This window comes from Mus pahari, chromosome 7 (genome assembly GCF_900095145.1).
Source record: "Mus pahari chromosome 7, PAHARI_EIJ_v1.1, whole genome shotgun sequence".
NCBI lineage: Eukaryota > Metazoa > Chordata > Mammalia > Rodentia > Muridae > Mus > Mus pahari.
The window spans coordinates 15,791,759-15,812,709 of NC_034596.1; the positions used below are offsets into that span (position 1 = coordinate 15,791,759).

General features: G+C 42.0%; 1 protein-coding gene across 1 annotated transcript in view; it reads left to right on the forward strand.

Moving 5' to 3' along the window:
• Positions 1–603: 603 nt before the first annotated feature.
• Nol10 (nucleolar protein 10) overlaps positions 604–20,951 on the forward strand; it is an 84,621-nt gene continuing 64,273 nt past the window's right edge. The window contains exons 1-9 of the mRNA XM_029540909.1: positions 604–757; positions 2,718–2,763; positions 4,876–4,974; positions 8,394–8,471; positions 10,141–10,178; positions 11,380–11,516; positions 12,412–12,477; positions 14,426–14,486; positions 15,883–15,968. Of these exons, the coding sequence (XP_029396769.1) occupies positions 692–757; positions 2,718–2,763; positions 4,876–4,974; positions 8,394–8,471; positions 10,141–10,178; positions 11,380–11,516; positions 12,412–12,477; positions 14,426–14,486; positions 15,883–15,968 (677 nt within the window). The 5' untranslated portion in view covers positions 604–691. The remainder of the gene's footprint in view (positions 758–2,717; positions 2,764–4,875; positions 4,975–8,393; positions 8,472–10,140; positions 10,179–11,379; positions 11,517–12,411; positions 12,478–14,425; positions 14,487–15,882; positions 15,969–20,951) is intronic.

Consider the following 20,951-nt stretch of genomic DNA (forward strand, 5'->3'; position numbering starts at 1 on the left):
ACAAAGCCAGCAGGAACTAGTGAGCCACAGCCCAGGGGCAAATGAAGAGGAAAGCACCCGACGGTTGTTGCCTAGAGAGCTTGTGGGAACCCCCGTCTATGAGAGCCTACCAAAGAGTCTCGACTGGAGCCAGGGTTTGAGAGTGGTTTCACTTTGGAAAAAGCCTACTTATCCATTCTCTCTTTCCCAGACTCGTCTTTTCATACTGTGTTTGGAAGAGGATATAGAGAAAGACTGGAGAAGGTCCTCGGCTGTTACAAAGTCATCCCAAGACCTCTGCTGCGGACAACAGAGGCAGCCTGTACTGAAAGAGCAGTACAATTTACGAACTTTCTAAAAACGATAAGTGGTTATAACTGTCACACAGTCTAGTCTCAAACGATATCAGGTTCAAACTCACTTCCCCATCTCATGCTTTCTCGTACGATTTTTCTTTTCATTTTCGTTTTTTTTTTTTTTTTTTCCCAACCCCAGAGCCACTGCCTGTCTCTCGGGACCCGCTCAGTTCGTCTCTAGTGCCTCCGCCCCGGGGCGTCCAAGTGAGCGCGCACTTCCGGGGCCAGGAAGTGCGTCATCAGCTCGCGCCAGTTCCTGCACGTTGTGCCGGTTCGCCAAGGGTTTGGATGCTGGAGCATTCGGGTGGGCCGGCGTTCTGTGACTGCGTGCCGGGCTCCGGCTGCTCCGCGCTGTGATGCAGGTCTCCAGCCTCAACGAAGTGAAGATTTACAGCCTCAGCTGCGGCAAGTCTCTTCCCGAGGTGAGTCCTCGCCCCCTCGCCGCCGCCGTTCCTCTCATCGCCCTAAGACGTGTATCTCTAGCTTACCATCGGCTGACCGTGGTGACAGGTTTTATGTCAACTTGACCCAAGCGAGAGTTACCTGGAAGGAGGGAATCTAAATTGAGAAAATGCCTCCATAAGAACTAGTTGTAGGGCACTTTCTTAATTAATGATTGATGGGGAAGGACTCAACCCATGGTGGGTGGTGCCATGCCTGGGCTATGGCTCTGGGTTCTGTAAGAAAGTCCTAGCGAGCCAGTAAACAGTACTGCCCTATGGCCTTTGCATAAGCACCTGCCTCCAGGTTCTTTCCCTGTTTGAGTATCTGTCTTGAGTTTTTTCAGTGATGGACCGTGATGTAGAAGTGTGGCTGAAATAAACTCTTTCCTCCCCAAGATGCGTTTGGTCATGGTATTTTATCATAGCATTAAAAACCCTAAGACAACACCATCGTTTTGCCTGTATTAGGTTCATGTGTAAGAACATGCTGACTGTTTAGAAACTACTCTCAGATCCTTTAATTAAAAACATTATTGCCTGAAAACAGTCAGAGCATTACAGTCACAGACTGCAGAGGAGAACTGTGGCTCACCCCTAGTCTGTTTAAAGCATCATCCTGTCCCAAATGCAGACTGCCTTGGTGTATACTTAAGGTCTGGGGAGGTGAGTCCACACGTCTAGAGACTTCTCAAGATTATTTTGCCATGACTAGTAAGAATAGTACATTGACTTTTCCCTTTTAGAACTGATTTTTTTCCATAGGGGGGCATTTAACCTCAAATTTATTGACAGTTTAAGCTGGACAAGTCTTTGTTGCTAGTGTTATTTTATATAATGTTTGCCAGCATCCTTGATCCATACCTACAAGATACTAGGATTGCACCTACCAATTGTGATGACAGACTAAAACGTAAAGCCTTGCCATAAGCCATCTGGGAAGCAAAATTGTCCTGGTAGAGACCTAGCCACTTAGTGTCATGATAACTGACAAGTGCTTTGGTTGCTGTTCATTCAACTGTTGCCCGTAGAAGAAAATCCGCTTCCAGTGAATGTGCTGGTAAAAACCACTTCTTATCCAGGGTCGTCTATTAGGCCAGTCATAGGTCTGCTCCATAGGTCTACATTTGGTTGGCAAAGAGACGTATTTATAACCCCAGTGCTTACGGCGCTGAGACAGGACATCTGTGAGCTTGTGTTCAGCCTGGGTGACAGAGCTACATTGTGTGACTCTATCTTAACACAGAAATATGCACACACACATTGGGAGCACTTACTCCATATAGAAATTAAAACCCATCATTCCAAGAGTTTGCATTATCTTAGCTTAGATGGATTAATTTTATGCTTTTTTAATTCTTTGTAAAACAGATGCTTTAAAATTGTTTAGTATATGTAAATATATTTTTTAAAAAAAATCCAGAATATGAGGGTTGGAGAGATGGCTCAGCACTGAGAGCATTGACTGCTCTTCCAGAGGTCCTGAGTTCAATTCTTAACAATTACATGGTGGCTCACAATGGTCTCTGATAGGATCTGATGCTTCTGGTGTGTCTGAAGACAACAACAATCTACTCACATATATCAAATAAATTAGTCTTAAAAAAAAAAAGCTGGGAAGTGGTTAAGAGTACTTTCTCTTCTTCCAGAGGTCCTGAGTTCAATTCCCAGCAACCACATGGTGGGTCGAAATACTCTATTCTGGGATCTGATGCCCTCTTCTGGTATGCAGGCATACATGCAGACAGAGCACTTACATACATTAAAAAAAAAAAAAAAGTGAAAATCCAGAATATATGTTATCATGGAGTTAAGATTATAGAATAGTCCTACTCTTCATTTTACCATTTCCTGTAAGCTTGCATTTTCTCAAATGAACATTATTTTGCATGTGGAAGATAATTTAGTTGTGTTTTAAAGCGCACTGTCTGCTTTCTCGTAGTGGCTTTCTGACAGGAAGAAGAGAGCACTGCAGAAGAAGAATGTCGGTGAGTATACAGGGTGCTCCAGCTTGTCAGCTGCCTGTGGGACAGTGTCCCCAGTTCTCTGGCTCTCAAGCATGGGCTGTGGGAAATAAGCTTTTTGCCTTCTCTCTTTGACATTGTTGGCCACTGTCCTCCTGATGGTGTGGTATCTCCCTTTCAAGTTAACGAGGTAGCCTCTCCCTCTTTTATGGATGGCATCGAAGCTCCTGGGTTACAGGCACAAACTTCAGGACTCATGACATGGCAAGATGGCAGGCATTTCAGTATGTTTATCCCAGTTGCCCCTTGAGTCCCTTGGGAAGGCTTCAGCATGGCTTGGATGAGGCCTGTACACAGTGGGTCTACGTTTCACAGAGGAGCCCAGAGGTGGGAAGCCCACTGTTTTGGTAGCAGGCAGAAAACAGGCCTGCCCTTCCATGACCTCCTTTGTCAGATTTCTCAGTTGCCAACAGCCCTGAGACATGGCTCAGGTAAAAGTAGTCAGACTCTTTCAGGGCTGCCACACTCAGCACGGTGGCCCGGGGGGACCGTCTTTCAAACAGTTCTGTAACCGCTTTGTTCCTAGTGTGTCAGAATTTTTATCTATTAGTTGAATCTCTGTGTTTTGCAATAGACAGACAGTAAAAGTTTTCTTTATAAACAGAAGAACTTTGTGTGTAAAATGTCTGGATGTAAACAATGAGACCCATTTGTAACTCACAGTTTATTCCGATTGAACATTTTCCAGTTCAGGTTGCCATGAAAGGAGGCTTACCTTCCTGTAGATTTCAGATTTTAGCCAAATCTCTAAAAACGGAGAGCTAGGAGGGTTTCAGCTAGATCTTTTGGCAAGCTTCTTGGAAAAAATGGGCTCTATATAGAACTAAAGTTGGGTAGAAAGTGAGATTTTTTTTTTAACTCAGTAGGAAACAAATGCTGCTCGGAGCTTACAGACTGGAATTTTATCTGCTCCCCTTCTAGGGCGCTCAAGTGTAACAAAATTGATTCAGGTTATTTATGGGAAGAAACTGTTTTCTGGCCTGCTTAGGACTAACTAATAGGTGTCTAGCAATTCAACTGGTTCAGTATTTGATCTTTTTGCTCCTTGCGATGCCAGGGATTACACCAGGGCCTCGCACATGCTAAGCATGCTATCTAGCACTAAGGCACACCCACAGGCCTTCCTCTAATCTTAATCTCGGGGTTTTATACGAAAGGCATAAATAAGTCATAGATAAGCTGTGTTCACAGTAGTGACCAGGCAGAATCCTTACCCTGGTAAAAAAAAAAAAATTTTTTTTTTTTTTTTGAGTGTAGGTCTTAGTGCAGTGGTCCATAGAGACTGCGCTAGGTCTTCCTCTAGCCTGGGCCCTCTTGGCCAGAGAGGCAGAGCTAACAGGAAAGCATCAACTCTGCGCTAATTTCTTTGATAAGCCTAAGATTTTGGAGGTTTATGCCTAGAAATGTTTAGTGAAAAACGCTGTATTTTGTTGCAGCAGTGACTAATGATGTGTTAGTGTTCCTCCTTGACGAGGTCTTTAAACTCTGATTATCATTGTGGAGTTTTTCTTTTCAGTTAAGGAAGATGTTCTTTCTTTTTAAAACATGAGGAAAAGTCAGTTTTCCGTTGCGGTCGCAGAGTACCCGAGGTAACTCAGGAGGACGCTTTGCTTTGCCTCGTGGTTTCGGAGGCTTCGTCTGTACAAGTGGTTTCGTTGCTTTCGGGCCTGGGGTGAGGCGGCGTGGTGGCAGCGCGTGGTGGGGGGCCGGTCACCGTCGAGCGTCCAAGAAACAAGAGGAGATGGAGCAAATGAATATCCTATAGTCCCCTTTGAGGGCGTGGCTCCAGTGACTAAGACCTCACTGCCCCTCCCCCAAAGGTTTTACTACCTCCCAGTTCAAACAGGAGCCCAGGAGCCAGACCTGCGGACGCTTGAGTCCCTGGGGGTTCAGATCCACTGTTACCTGGCAGGAGCTGAGAGGGAAGCGGGGTGGGCTGCTGGGATCGTTCTCAGGGGGAGCCGTTGAATTGGATACTGCTGCCTGTAGTAGCTGTGCCTGTCCAGCACGCCCTGTCCTCCTGCCCTGATGCCCGTGTGGAACAAGTGTCCATCCCTCCCCCTTCTCTCTTTGCAGATGTCCGTAGGAGAATTGAACTTATTCAGGACTTTGAAATGCCTACTGTGTGTACTACTATCAAGGTGTCAAAAGATGGACAGTATATTTTAGCAACTGGTAAGCATCTTTGTGGTTACAATTTATCTGTGTTCCATAACAGGAAGTGCTCTAGTAGGAAAAGTTCACCCCTTTGTTTACCTCAGTGTTTCATTATATACCGTTTCAGACAGAAATACTCAGAAGAGTTTAATGAGCACTCATTTATCTGCGACCTAGATTCTGCACTGTGTTTATCAATCCATAGCTTTTTAAAATGAATTTTCAGAGTAGGTCACAGATAATAGCTTTTTAATTTTATTTTTAACTTTTGGCCTCATTACGTATCCTAGACTGGCCTCACAGTCTTCCTGCCTCTACTTCCAGGTGCTGAGATTACAGGCATGTGCATCCATTCCAGATTTTGCTCACTCCATTTTAATGGCTTCATGTATACCCAGCCAATCCCTCTGTGCTGTGTTGATGGCTGGCTTAGTACCAATGCTGTCCATATCTGTAAGCCTGTAGGTTTTTTTTTTAAGATTTATTATTTTTATTTTTTGTTTTTATTTTATATACAACAGTAGCATGTAAGTTTAATGTGTGTATGCCTTATGCCCAGAAAGCCAAAAGAGCTTTGGATACCAGGAACTGGAGTTACACACAGTTGTAGGCATCATGTGGGTGCTGGGAACCAAACCCTGGTCCTTTGGAAGAGCAGCCAGTCTCTTAACAATGAGGTGTTCAACCTCTGTTTTTATTTTGAGAAACTGGGTAAGAGAGTTGAGAAAACCTGAGATGTTTGAACATAGTTACTGAGAGCTGGAAGGAACTTCGACCTTTAGTTCTAGATCCAGAGATACTGAAAGATGGGCCCAGTGCTCTTTGGGGTAGGTCAAGTGGGAGGGTTTTGTTACTGTTCGATGTAAACAGGTTCACACTATGCAGCTCTGGCTGTCCTAGACCTGGCTGTGTAGACCAGGTTGGCCTCCCAAGTGCTGAGATTAAGAATGCATCACCATGCCTAGCAAGAGAGGCTTAATGCTAAATTACACTTTCTTTTATGGACTCATTCTCTACTCCTGACAACATTAATTGCTTTCTTAGAATCCTTGGGTTTTACTTTTTATTGTTGTTTTTTGTTTTTTCGAGACAGGGTTTCTCTGTGTACCCTGACTGGCCCCAAACTCAGTGATTTACCAGCCTCTGCCTTCCGAGTACTGGGATTAAAGGCGTGCGCCCCACTACTAGCTAGGTCTTACTTTTATCTTAAAGAGACTTTTCATCAATAACATATAAACATTGATAGTCTCAGAACAGAAGTTTTGATTGTAATTGCTTTTAATTTAAATATCTCTGTACAGTTAGTGACTGTTACAGGGCAGTGTGGTTGGGTGTAGGGGCCTCTAGTTTACCTCCACTCTGGCCCTTTCCTTGGAGCTCATAGAATTGGATTTAGGGATCCACTGCTGTCTGCTTAGGGAGGTAGAGCTAGGCCTTTCATCTCTGGCTTCTGCCACTGCCTCCATCTTTGTCACTGCTCTAGGACTTGTGGCTTAAAATAAGTTGGATAAAATTTGTTCCTGGAGATGTTTCAGTCAAGATAGGGACGTTGACTATCCACGGGAATTAGACCAGGGCATGTGCAAGCTGTGGTTGGCCACAGAGCTCAGCAGCTTCTTGGCTTCTTTTGGAAGCATTCAGTTTAGAGTCAGGCCAGATTCACGCGTGCTCTTTTCCTTCCTTCAGTGCTGTGGACCAAGCCCCATGCTTTGAGAGTGCCATGCAAGTGCTTCAGTGACTGAGCAGTGTCTCAGTGACCTCGTTAGACTTTACTGATACATAGGGATGAAAATAGAAACAGATGCTGATTTTATCCAAATGTATGTTTTTGTCACATTTTTTTTTCCCCAAGAGTCAAGTTAATGCAAGTGAACCTTGTAGACAATGCAGAAATAAACGGATAAACAAACTGGAATTCAAAGGCCCTGCATATCTTAGTAGTTTTTCCTAAGGCCCATCAAACAGTATCATCCAACGGTGGCTCAAAGTCTGCATGCTTTTCTGCTCTGGGAGGACTTGCTGTCCTGTTGCTTTGGGAAGCAGGATGTCCTCTAGCCTGAGCTCATGTGCCTTCTGCTTCAGCCTCCTAGTGCTGGGGTTATAGGCATTCATTACCATGCTAGGGAGAATTGTTTTGGGTTTTTTTTTTTTAAACTTTTTTTTTTTTTAAATTTATTTATTTCTATTTATATGAGTACACTGTAGCTGTCATCTGACACACCAGAAGAGGGGATCAGATCTTATTACAGATGGTTGTGAGCCACCGTGTGGTTGCTGGGAATTGAACTCAGTGCTCTTAACTGCTGAGCCATCTCTCCAGCCCATTTTTTTTTTTTTTTTTTTTTTTTTGGTTTTTAAACTTTTCTTTTTTAAAATGAAATCCTGGGTTTTGATTCATGCTAGAAAACTATTTCCTTTTGGTTGGTTTTTTTATGTCATTTTGGTTTTAAAAAAAAAATGATCTTTCACCAGGCAGTGGTGGCGCATGCCTTTAATCCCAGCACTTGGAAGGCAGAGGCAGGTGGATTTCTGAGTTTGAGGCCTGCCTGGTCTACAGAATGAGTTCCAGTATAGCCCGGGCTACACAGAGAAATCCTGTCTTTAAAAACAACAACAACAAAATGATCGTTATTTATTTTTCCTTACTGCAAGCATGGCACATTTATATGGCATGCAAACATTATAGAAGAATGTGATGTAAGATGTGAGCATCCCCAGATAGTTGCTGTGTCTGCACTTCCTGTACTCACCATCCCTATGCAGCTGCCTTTAGCTTCACAGAATTGGGATCATGTACACTGTGTTGCAGTCTTTGAACTCACTTCTCTTATCATTTGGGGGCTGCTGTGGTGGCTCAGCAGGTAAAGGTACTGGCTGAGAAGCCTGAGTTTGATCCCTGGACTCCACGTGGTGGAAAGAGAGAACCAACTGCATAGCACACGTTGGGAGTCTGCTATTGGTGCTATGGCTCTGCTCCTCTTTGTGGGCACCATGTTTCCTGGTGGGTGTTATCACTGTTTATTTAAACAGGGCCCTATCAGCGGAGCCTGTTTGCTTTTAATCTTTGGCCATGTGTGACACAAGGTGCAGTGAACATTCTTCCTGTAGCTGTTATGCTTGTGGCTGGGTTTCTGTAGTCCCACTGGTGTAAAATGAAAAACAGTTTCAAGGTGAATTTCTGTCACATACCTTACATGTATTAGACATTATCAGGGAAGCTGACTGACACAAATATTAAGCATCTTTTCTGTCTTGTCAAGCTGTTTGTTTCTGTCTTCTTTTACTGGATTACTGTGAATCTTCTAAGGTATTTTTATTTCATCCTCTATGGCTCTTTGATTTGGGGATAATTACCTCAGGACAGAAAGGACACAAAGCAGTTGTATAGGGTATGGCTATGCGACTTTGGTTTTGCATCATGCTAATTTTTTTTATAGGAACATATAAGCCTCGGGTCCGGTGTTATGACACTTATCAGTTATCCCTGAAGTTTGAAAGGTGCTTGGATTCTGAAGGTAAGAGGCCAACTCCGAGCTCATAAATAGCTTTTCATAATTGTTTATTGCTCTGCTCTTTAAAATGGGAGTGAGTTGTATGGTATGTTTTGGTTGCTGTAGATTAAGTAGTTTAATATGGTACTGCACTTAATAGACTGCAGCCTGCACTGGCCGTGCTCTGGGCTGCGCACAGGGCTGCTCTCAGCGGGTTGGTCTAGAGTAGGCTTCCAGCCCCACAAAGGTTATGGCTATGGGACTGGAAGGTAGTGTCTCCTTTCTTGCTGGGTCTCAACTGGACTCCATTTGCTTTATAAGGCTGCCAGCATTTTTTTTTTTAAATTTTTTGTTTATGGGTGTTATGCCTGCATATCTGTGCACTGTGCATGTGCCTGATACCACAGTAGGCCAGAAGAGGGCATCTGATCCACATAGACTGGAGTTATAGGTGGTGAGCTGCATGTGGGTGCTGGGACTCGAACCTGGGTGTTCTGGAAGAACAACAAATGCTTTTAACCACCGAGTCCTATCTCCAGCCCCGAGAGACCTCTTCTTTTAAGAGATTCATGTGATTAAACCAATCTTCCCCTTTGTCATACTGTATAATGTAATCTCAGGGAGCAGTGCATCAGCTCACAGGCTCCAGCCTTACTCTCACCAGGGGTACATGGTACCCTGTGAAGGTCACAGGGGTCATTTCCAGAATTCTGCCTAATTTAGACAGCAAGTTAAAGTGGCAAGGGTCAGCTATTATCAGTTAACCCAGTGTTTTAGGAACAATGGGAAAGAAGTAAATGGGATTCAGTGCTGTGTAGAATTACCAGCATATCTGTCCTCCTAGTCTCACCCTTGCTGCTAGAAAACATAGAAACCTTGTATGCTGTTAATAACAGATCTTTTACAATGTTTTTGTGTAGAGGTAAACTTGGTTTAGGGGAAGAGTTACTGTTGCTTTCTTTCTTTCTTTCTTTCTTTCTTTCTTTCTTTCTTTCTTTCTTTCTTTCTTTCTTTCTTTCTTTCTTTCTTTCTTTCAGACAGGATTTCTCTTTGCAGTCATGGCTGGTTCAGAACTCATTATCTAGACCAGACTAGCCTCAAACTCGCAGAGGTCTTCCTTTCTCTGCCTCCCAAGTGCTAGGAGTAAAGTCCTGCACCACCACAGGAACACCCAGCCTGGGGCCCCATTTTAAAGAAGCATTTTAAAGGCTGCTATTTAGATTATATTTGAAAATCTTAAAAACTACTAAGAACATCTCAGCAAAACTATGGCAAAAATTTTTAGGAATCATCCTAAATTTACTTTAATTCTGTAAAAAAAAATCTAGATGCAAGTAATAACTTTCCATCTAGTATTAGTGGGAATGTTCTTCCTGTTGTATGGAGAGGTAGGACAAACACAGCAACTGTATGTAATTATTCACCAGTTAAAACCAGTTAGAGGTCTGAGGAGATGGCTTGGTGGTTAAGAGCACTGATTGCTCTTCCAGTGGTCCTGAGTTCAATTCCCAGCAACCACATGGTTGCACAAAATCATCTGTCTGATGCCCTCTTCCAGTGTATCTGAAGAGTGCAATGGTGAATACATTTAAAATAAAAACAAAAACAATTAGAATCCTCACATGAAGTTTGTGGTTTTGTTAGAACACTGGTTGATAATTGTGTTGTTTTTTTTTTTTTTTCTATTTTTCAGTTGTCACCTTTGAGATTTTATCAGATGACTATTCAAAGGTATGTTTTGTAGCATTGGCTTACACTTGCTGTGCTCAAGCATTGAGTTAGGAGAAATTACTTTTTAAAAATATATTTACTTTTTATTTTTATTTATATGCATGTGTGTGTCTATGACAGTGAACGCCATGTGTGTGCAGTTGCCCTTGGAGGCCAGAAGGGGGCATCAGATCCCCAGGCGATTGTGAGCTGCTGATCTGATCCCAGGTCCTCTGAAAGAACAGCAAGTGCTCTTAACTGCTGAGCTGTCTCTCCAGCTCTGGAACTTATTTTTGTAGTAAATATTTTTATGATAATTCCCAGCGTTAAGAAAAAAATCACTGTGTAATAATAGGTAATATATCATTTTCTGTCAATTTTTGGCCAAGTACATATATGATGTACAGTATCTTTAAAAAAAAAAAACAAAAAAACCCACTGGGAGCGAACTTTTGGTCACCCTAATGTCAAGTTGGTTGTCAGTGTCTCCAGGCCTCACCTTTATTCTAAGGGATTGGTAGCAGTCACCCTGTGTTAGGTACCTTATGGTCTCGATCTGTGGTTCTGATTACTGATGTTAGCCTAGGCATGTTTGCCTTCATCTCCTTATTTATACAAGATAAGGAAGCCAACAGTTTGTTCAGTTCTTGTAACTCAGCGAGAGGTTGTAGCTTGCTGTGGTGCAGGTCTGAACACAACTGAATAGACTTCTTTTCCTAATACCATCGGTCCATCTTTAACTTTTCATGGTCATCTTCAGTAGTTTTCAATTCTTAGGGAAGCCCTTTCTCAATTTCAAATGGAAATGATGGGAAGTACGTGGTACCCTTAAGTATTCACCAGTTAAAAGGATTGCAACAAAAAAACTAATGTCACATGTATCCTGAAAGAAAGTTGAACTTGGTAGCTAATGTGACTTTCCCTTCTGGCTTCAGTTCTTCCAACTATGAGGCACAGATTGTCCTTTTAGCTGTCATAGCTGTTTATCTAGGATTTTTGGTATGGTGATTTTTATAACTTACTTTTTCTAGTATTGATAGATATGCATTTAAATACTATATTAGCTTTTCATGCACACCTCTGTCAAATGTGCACACACATCTTTATATTTGTACAGAGTGAGCAGTGGGAGAGATGAGAGTTCTTCTTGCTTGATTTGTTTTAGTGATGACGAAAGTTAAGCAAACAAACCTTGATTTTTTTTTTTTTTCTTTCTTTTCAGATTGTCTTCTTACATAACGACAGATATATTGAATTTCACTCACAATCAGGCTTTTACTACAAAACCAGAATTCCCAAGTTCGGCCGAGACTTCTCTTACCACTATCCATCCTGTGACCTGTACTTCGTAGGTGCAAGGTACTGATCAGATTAGTTTTGCTTTCTCCTTTCCACCTCTCACACAGGTAGCTGGCTCCTCTGCTTAGATTGCTTGTAGACTTCATCTACTTGAGTGCCTTAATAGAGAGAGTGATGTGTTGTTACTGTGAAAGAAATCAATCTTAGAAAAAGAGATTAACTATATATATATAGTTATACATACACCCACACATACATATGTACATATATATAATAGCGTATGTATTGATATGTAGTTCCTTTTTTTTTTTTTAAAGAATTATTTGTTTATTTTATATGAGTACACTGTAGCTGTCTTCAGCCACACCAGAGGAAGGCATCCGATTCCATTGCAGATGGTTGTGAGCCACCATGTGGTTGCTGGGAATTGAACTCAGGACCTCTGGAAGAGCAGTCAGTGCTCTTAACTGCTGAGCCATCTCTCTAGCCTTGATAAGTAGTTTCTAGTAGGTGGTATTATAATTTTTTGTCTTGTTCAGTATCAATGATTAATTTCTCTGTGGACCATTTTGTCACTAATGGCTTATGTAGTTGTAGAGTTGGGTTAAAACCGACTTAGAGGGCTGGGGATATGGCTCAGTGGTTAAGTTCTTTCTCTGCAAGAATGAGGACCTGAGTTACGATCCTCAGAATGGCAGTGCAGGCCAGTGACGCACTGCTGGACTGTGGAAAGAGATCCCTTGGAGCTGGGGTTGTAGATGGTTGTGAGCAGTCTGAGAGGTGCTGAGAACTGAACTTGGGTTCCTGTAAGAATCTCAGATCTTAACCACTAAGATGTGGCAAATTCTGAACATAGTGAATGCTTGTGTGTGAGAGCTGTGCATGAGCTTCTGAAGTTTATACTTACTCACAGGAAAATGCTTGTAGTTCACCAGATCCTCTTTGTCCCTTGCAGCTCTGAAGTTTATAGATTAAACTTAGAACAAGGGCGGTACCTGAATCCTCTCCAGACTGACGCCGCGTGAGTACTCCAATTCTACTGCTGCACGTATTTTGCCCAGGAGATGGAGCCAGAAACTGGTGTTGTTATCAAATGACCTAGTTGCTTAAACCAGTATCCTGAGCCATCATTTAAAAGAGTATCATTAACTATGCTCTTAACCAGAACTGAAGGTGTTGTTCAGTTTCTTTTCTTTTCCTAAGACCACCACCACCTGGCCCTATGATTTCTTAAAAGTTTAAGTTCTTATATAAAAAGACTTGTAATTTAATCCCAGCACAGAGGAGGCAGAATTGGGTGGATCTCTTGAGTTCAAGACTAGTCTGGTCTACATAGCAAGTTTCAGGCCCGCCGGGGCTATAGAGAGAGACCAGGCCCGCCAGAATTTTAAACAGAGACCCTGTCTTAAAACTGCAACAACAAAACTTCTCCCCAACTTTTAAAAACTCAGTTTATTATTTTTACTTTTATTACTAAGTTTTCATCCATGATTTGTTTTGTGTCACTCTTTTTTTTTTTTTTTTTTGTGAATTCCTTTTTTAAGTCGGAGTCTGTTACCTTATAGCTCTGGCTGTCCTATATAACTCACTATGTAGACTAGCTTGGTCTTGAATGCCAAGAGGTCTGTCTGAGTCTCCCTCCCACGTGCTGGGCTTAAAGTTACGCACTGTCACACTCAATTTGTGGAAATCTTTAAAATTTTATTCTTGATTAGTAGACATTTAAATTTTTAGTTGCTTTTTTTTTTCCTTTTGCTACATATTCTAAGCTACCTTTTCCTTTAAAAAAGCTTTTTGGTAATTTTATTGTTTTATACTTGCTCTTTTGCATTTATTTTGCTTTCTGTTTCCTTTTGAGACAGTGTTTCCATGTACCCTGTGTGGTCTGGCATTTAATATAGACCAGCTGGCCTGAGCTGAGATGACAGACATTGCCACCATGCTCAGTTACACTTTTATTCAAAAAAGACATTCTTCAGGAGTGACCCTACCATCTACCTCCTTATAATGATGAGTAGCAGATGTGCAGAAGAGTGGACGCACTACCCGTGCCGAGTGTCGTGCAGCCCTCTACCTGTATCAGCTAACAGTGACAGCAAGGTCTGGCAGGGCCTGCACTCTCTCCATTCATAGAGGGCAGCTGCACTGGGGTAGGTGGCTTGCCCAGGGCCCTGCAGCTAGGCAGGCGTGGAAGCTGGACGGATACCCATCTGTACATGCAGAGCTTACTACCTTTGCCTTATCTCTACGAGAGCTTTCTGAGAGAACATGGAGTGGTAAAAATCCCGAGCTGGAAAGATGGTTTGGTTCTCCCCTGTTTTAAAATACTTTATGTTTAAAAACTTGTAACTTCCACCCAGTTCTGCCTCCTGAGTGCTGGGATTAAATTACAAGTCTTTTTATACAAGAACTTAAACTTTTAAGAAATACATTATTGCGTTGTGAAAAATTGCCTGCTCTTCAGCTGCTTAATTTCCTGTTCATAGCCTCTGTTATTTATTACATATCCTTTATACTCTGGACTGGAGCGTTTTGTTCTGTGATTTAATCCTCACAGTAACCCATTGAGGAAGGTCAAAATTCACTCCACCGAGTAAGAAAATGAGGCTTTGTTTGCACATCCAGGTCTTGAGGTTGCCATAGTGATGGCCTGTGTCCTTAAGAATGCTGCCTTGCCTTGGAAGAAAATAGAAGGACCTTTCTTCTCATGGTAGGATAGTATTTCAGAAGGAGGGCCTCTCTTGTCTGGCATCTAGCAGGTAGTGTCCCCCTGGGTATCAGGGCTCTGGTGACTGTGAGCCATGCCATTACCCACCCATGCCTCGGTGCATTTCATTTGTGGATGAGAGTCTGCATATTTCTGTCTACATGATTTGGATGCAATACAGACTTAGAGTGTTCATTGAGTGCCTCTTCCCCTGAACTAGATGCTTCCTAATACTTTTTCCTGTGTTTGTGTTACTGTTTAGGGAGAACAATGTTTGTGACATAAATGCAGTGCATGGCTTGTTCGCCACAGGAACAATAGAGGTTAGTGCGTGTTCACACTGAAACAGATGTGTTTCATTTGTGTCCAGTTTCAGTTTGTGTGCATTCCACACTTGCCACTGTGCTTCTATAGAAATAAGAAGACAACTTATTGTAGTTGGTTCAGTTCTTCTGTATGATTCCCGGGGATTGGACAAAGTTGTCAGGCATGGCAGCAAGTCCCCTTACCCACTGAACTATTTTTCATTGCAAAAAAGATTTTCTGGGGACTGGAGAGATGACTCAGCAGTTACAAGTATACTGTTGCTCTTATAGGGGACCTGAATTTGGTGTCCACCACCCGGGTAGAGCAGCTCACAACAGCCTATGACTTGAACTCTGGGGATCTGAGGTCATCTTCTGGCCCTTTGGGCACATGCACCCACAGACTCATATAGAGACATACAAATATATCTAATTAAAAATAGAGACCTGCCTAGCATTGTGGGACCTAGGTTTGGTCCCTAGCAGCGTCTAAATCCGTGAGACAATCAGATAGTCAGTCAAACCAATTAATTAATTAATCAATCTTTAGCTTTTAATGTATTTAAGAAAATTATACCTTTAGACATGTTGAAAACTGTTCAGTGATAGCATCCCACACATTCCATTTTAAAATAAAAATGTCATTTTCTAAAAGGTTTTCTGAGCCATTTGAAAGTAAATTATAAACATTAGGACACTTCATGCCTAAATATTTGAAATACAATTTTTAAAAACAAGGACTCAAGCTGAGGATGGTAGACCATACCCCAACATTTGGTAGTAGGTGTTAGAGTTAGAAGCTAAAGGCTAGCCTTGTCTATACAGTGAGTGCAAGCTGATCTTGGCTATAAAAGTCTTTGTCTCAAAAAGCCAAAAAGTAAGCTAGGCATGGTGAAGCAGGCCTTTAATCCCACTTTGGGAGGCAGAGGCAGGCGGATCTCTTGAATTAGAGGCCAGCCTGCTGTACAGAATTGAGTTCCGGGACAGCCAGGGCCACACAGAGAAACCCTGTCTACAAACAAACAACCTCCCAAAACTAAAAAAGTAAAAAGTAATACAGATTAAAGAAAAGACTTATCCGATGATCTTAACTACTCCAGAGACTGACAGAGGAGGATCACTTGAACCCAGGAAGTCAATGTTAGCCTGGATGACAGTGAGGTTCTTATTCAAACAAAGCCATAAAGACCTTTTTCATAAAATATAAATGTCTTCCTCCAACTCAAGGGTCATGTGTCTAGTTGGGACTTTTTCATTTTTCATAGTTATGAAGTAAGTCACCTTGTGGTGAAATACCACACACTGCCAGGGTTATAGGTTAAAAGCTAAGCTTTGATTCTAGTAAATCTTATTTTTGGTAAGTGTTCAAAAGTTTTCTAGTTACACTTTTACTTATTTTTTTTCCTCTGTTCAGGGTCGAGTGGAATGCTGGGATCCAAGAGTAAGAAAAAGGGTTGGCGTGTTAGACTGTGCATTAAATAGTGTCACAGCAGATTCAGAGTAAGTAGCAATCAGTTTGCAGTTTGCAGTATAACTGTCAGTCAACCTTCTGATTTAAGTCAGCGTGTCAGTGTGAAATTAATTGCCAAAGGATGAACTCTTTCTGACTCACATCTGAGATTGGTGTCGGGGATTGCTGTCCTATAAAGCTGTTGGGCAAGCCAGGGAGATTCCCTCTCTCCAGGACTTCTCGGAGCAGCGTGGGTTTTTAGTTTTCATTCCCAGGATTAGTGACTGGGCAGGTGAGAATGTGTGCTTTGAATGCTATGGTGAAGGAAGCAAAGGTGACTTTTCTTTTTTTTTTTTCTTGTTCTTATTGGTCTACACTTAAAACATTTAGAGCAATACATACTTGGAGAGAAAAAACGTGACACAGGTAGCAGCTTGAATCAAGTAAGAACGAGTCTTTGTCATCCACTCACCAGCATGGGCTGGCCCAGGTTGGCACCACTGCCCAGGTGCTGGCTGTAGGCAGACCACCCTCAGGCAGGTCTTTGCTCCAGGCTCTTCAGAAAAGCCTTTCTCTGGACACTGCTTCTCCAGCACATCCACGTGTACTTCAGGGAGAGTTTATATACCGTCCCTTGATGTCATGTTGGAGGGTGAAGTGTCTAATGGTGACAGGCTGCAGTGACACTAAGGACCCTTTAAATTAGTGCATGATTTCCTTTAGGGTGGGAATTCATAAGTCCTTTGAAAAGATGGGTTACATGGAGCATCTTTGACTGACTTGGCTGATGCAGCTCAGTAGGAGAGTGCCTATGGAGTATGTGAGGCTGCAGGGTCAATCCTTGCTATCACAGGGGCAAGCAAGCCAGTGTAAAACAACTAGTGACAGTTAGATACATCTTTCTAATGCATAAATCTTGCTCTGTGTTAAGAAGTAAACTTGTGTGTTTGTTTTAAACTGCTACATTTAAAGTGACAATAGAAACATTCATTTTTCTTGATTGCTTTTGGGGTTTATTTTAAAATGATAATCAACTTCACTAATCATGGCATGGTGTAGAGAATATTAAGCAACTTTAAGCCAGGAAGTTCACTTCCACATAGAATACACTAATGCAAAAATGCATATTAAGGATTTTTTGTTTTTGTTTTTGTATAAGGTGTGTGCCTGTGCATGGGTGCAGGTGCCGAAAAAGGCCAGAGGAGGGCACTGCATCCCCTAGAAGCAGAGCTTGAGTTACAGGCAGTTGTGAGCAGCCTGTGTGGGTGCTGGGAACCAAATTCTGCTCCCCTCAGAGCAGTTTGTGCTTTCCCTCAGAGCCAGCTCCTCAGTTGCCACATTGTTTTAACCCATCAGCATTTAAAAAAAAAAAAAAATCAGGAAATATACTAATACTAAGAACATAATACTAAATTTACTCACTCTGTCAGAAGCAGAGAGGTTAATTTTCTCTCACTTTTAAGCATTGATTTGTCTTTGAATTATGTCGAGATGTGTGCTCTGAGTTCCCTGTGCCCTTAGCATCACAGCCTGACTTTGTTTCTCTTTGTTGTTGTTGTTTCTTGTTTTTCTCTTATGAAACAGTCTCACTCCAGCCCTGCCTGGCATAGAACTCTGTATACACCGTGCTGGCCTCAAATCACAATCCACCTACCTCTGCCTCCTGAGTGCTTGGATCAAAGGTGTGTGCCTGATGACTTGAGTTCAGTCTCTGGAGTCCCCAGAGGTGGAAAGAGAACCAGATTCACAGAGTTGTCCTCTGACCTCTGGGTACATTCCTGCGTGTTTTCACACAATTCTCCTTTTGTTTTTTGTTTTGTTTTGTTTTAGATTTATTTATTTATTTATTTATTTATTTATTTATTTATTTAATGTATGTGGATACACTGTGGCTGTCTTCATCCACACCAGAAAAAGGCATCAGATCCCATTGCAGATGGTTGTGAGCCACCATGGGGTTGCTGGGAATTGAACTCAGGTCCTTTGGAAGAGCAGTCTGTGCTCTTAACTGCTGAAGCATCTCTCCAGCCAGTTTTGTTTTGTTTTAAAGCAAACAGACGTGTAGTAGTCACTGATAATATATCTCAAGGCTGTTTCCAGTGGAAGTGCAGTAACTGTAGGAGATGTGATACTGAGGAAAAGGATGGGAAAAGCCGTCTTCACTCTGGCCTTTAGAAATAATGGGAGTACTTTTTTTTTCCTGTTTATGATTTTTTTGAGACAGTGTTTCCGTGTATCCCTGGCTGTCCTTGAATCACTGTAGACCAGGCTGGCCTTGATCTGGGAGATTGCCCTCTTCTGCCTGCCAAGTGCTGGGATTAAAGGTGTGCACCACATATGGATTTGGTTGAAATACTGGGATTTTTTTTTTTTTTTTTTTTTTGAAAATTGATTCACATTTTGTACTGATTTTTTGTTGTTGTTGTTGTTCTTTAGAGATAAGGGATTTTCAGCTGTTGTGATAAAATATTTTGAAAATAATTATATTTAGTATAACAAAAGACACTAAGCAGTTTCTGAAACAGAAAGAATAACAGAGACCCCCCTGCTGTGTAGCAGAATTTGATCAACCAGAGCCTCCAGGAGCATATCCAATGTTTGCAGTTCAGTGATGATTTCCCAAGCATCTAGGACTGAGTTTCTTGGGTTCCTGCTAAGTTGTTTTACAGAAAATCTAATATAAATGTAAGCATCTACCACCTTATTGAGTGGGCCCTGTCTCCCTGTCCTCAGCTGAGGTTCCTCCCCAGCAGTCCTCACCATTCTTTCCTTCTCTTCCTCCTCTTCCTCCTCCTCTTCCTCCTTTTCCTCCTCTTCCTCTTCTTCCTCCTCCTCTTCCTCCTTTTCCTCTCCTCCTCTTCCTCCTTTTCCTCCTCTTCCTTTCCCTCCTCCTCCTCCTTTTCTCCTCCTCCTCTTCTTTCCCTCTTCCTCTCCCTCCTCCTCCTTTTCCTCCTCCTCTTCCTTTTCCTCCTCTTCTTCCTCTTTCTCTTCCTCCTCTTCCTTTCTTTTCAGTTTATTACATTTGTTTGATTGACTGACTTTTCACGGGCAGGGCACACCCATGCATGTAGAGGTCAGAGCACAGCTTTGAAAAGACTCTTCTTTCCTTCTACCTGTGGGTTCAGTTGTCAGGCTTGGGAGCAGGTGCCCCACGGTTGGCCTCACTGAACCCTCTGTCTGGCCCCTGTTTGTTCTTTGAGCTAGGCTCTCCCCTCTCCATGTGGGATATTAACTCCTGGGTCTATGGGAGTCTCCTGAGTATCTGGTATATTGTAGACACACAGACACCTCTCCCAATTTATTGTTATTAGAAAGAACAGAGGTAGCATTTAACTAAAGCTACCTGACTGCTTAACAGGTAGTGATTTTTTTTCCTCTTTTTATATTAAAACATAAGTGTCAGGCTGCCTTCAAACTTACTGTGTGGCTGAGAATGGCCTTGAACTCCTAATGCTTTTCCTCCCAAATGCTGGGATTATACCACCCTCTCCCTACCTTAGTACTTGATAGTTATTTACCAGAGACTTTGGTGAGTTCTTTATGTACAGAAAGTGACGTTTTGTTAGGTACTTTAATTAATGTGTTTTGTAAAAGAAAACTCTCCATCAATGACGTACTCATTGTTCAGCTTTTGAGAATTATGTTTCAGAAGTCTATTAGTGTAGGGAAGGGTATATATAAATACACATTTTTAGATATATACCTTTCAGTGAGAAAGAAATTTTATATATATATATATATATATATATATATANTATATATATATATATATATATATATATATATATGTATATATAGTTGTCATATATATAGTGGTCATAATATATAGTTGAAATAAATATATAGTTGTCATAGAGTTTTATTAAATTCTTGTAACATTTTTATAAAAGGACAATGACCATGGCCATGTGTGTTTATTGTCATAGGAAGAACATCCAGAAGCATAAGAAATGTTAAAAATTGCTGATTTTTTCTTCTGCTGATTGTTTCAAGTGATCTTATTGTATTGTATTTCATTTTTTTTAAGATTTATTTATTTTTAATTACGTATGTCTGTTTGTATCTGCACATAAGTACAGTACCCATGAAACCCAGAAGAGCGTGTTGGGTCCTCGGAAACTGAAGTTATGGATGGGTTCTAGGAATCAAACCCTGGTCTTCTAAAGAGCAGCCAGTGTTCTTAACCTCTGAGCCATCTCCCTAGCCCCTGTATTTTTCTTTTTAATTAAGCTTTATGCTTTCCCCACAAACCTTGTAGCTTGTCACTTGTGTTATTTAGTAAATTCTAGAAGGTAGAGAAGTTAGAAGTACTGGATAGAGCAGGCTGTCTTCCATGATTGACTGGCTGCCTGAGGAAGTCAGCAGACTTGCCTGGAAGCCAGGGGGAATTAATAGGAGAGTTACATGAGCTGGTTAGGAAATGAATGTGCAGAAGTCAGTGAATTTGGTATCTTACCAATTCTCGAGGAAGAGGTGGAGGAGGAGGAGGAGGAGGAGGAATAGAAGGGAGAGGAGGAGGTGGAAGAAGAGGTGGTGGTGGTGGTGGTAAACTTCTCATAACATAAACTACAATTATTGAAGGATTCATTTACTTATCTGAAGAAAGTGATAAAATTGCCTTATGAAATAAGCCTGGGAGGAGTAGGAAGGTCATTCTGTATGAACAGTTATTCTGAAATTCATTTTGAAGAGTAGGAGGTGGAGTCTGAGGAGCAGCAGCCTCCTCTCTAGCCGCTGCTCAGTGCAGCTCCAGGCTAAGGCTGTAGGTGGCAGGAGAGGCTCACTAGTGCTCCAGGCATGGTCTGGCCCTTAAGGACTGGAAGCAGAGCTGCTTTCTACTTCTTGTTGTGGGACATTATCTCACTGTGTAGTGTACCTCAGCCTCCTGCGTGCTGGCATTGCAGGCAGGCATCAGCACAGCCAGCTCTGGTCTACTTCTGACCTAATCTCTTTTTTCTGCCTCAATGTTTTGGCGCTAGTGTGTGCAGCTGGTACATGAGAAGCATGTCTAGAATTATAGCCGTACCTTTTGT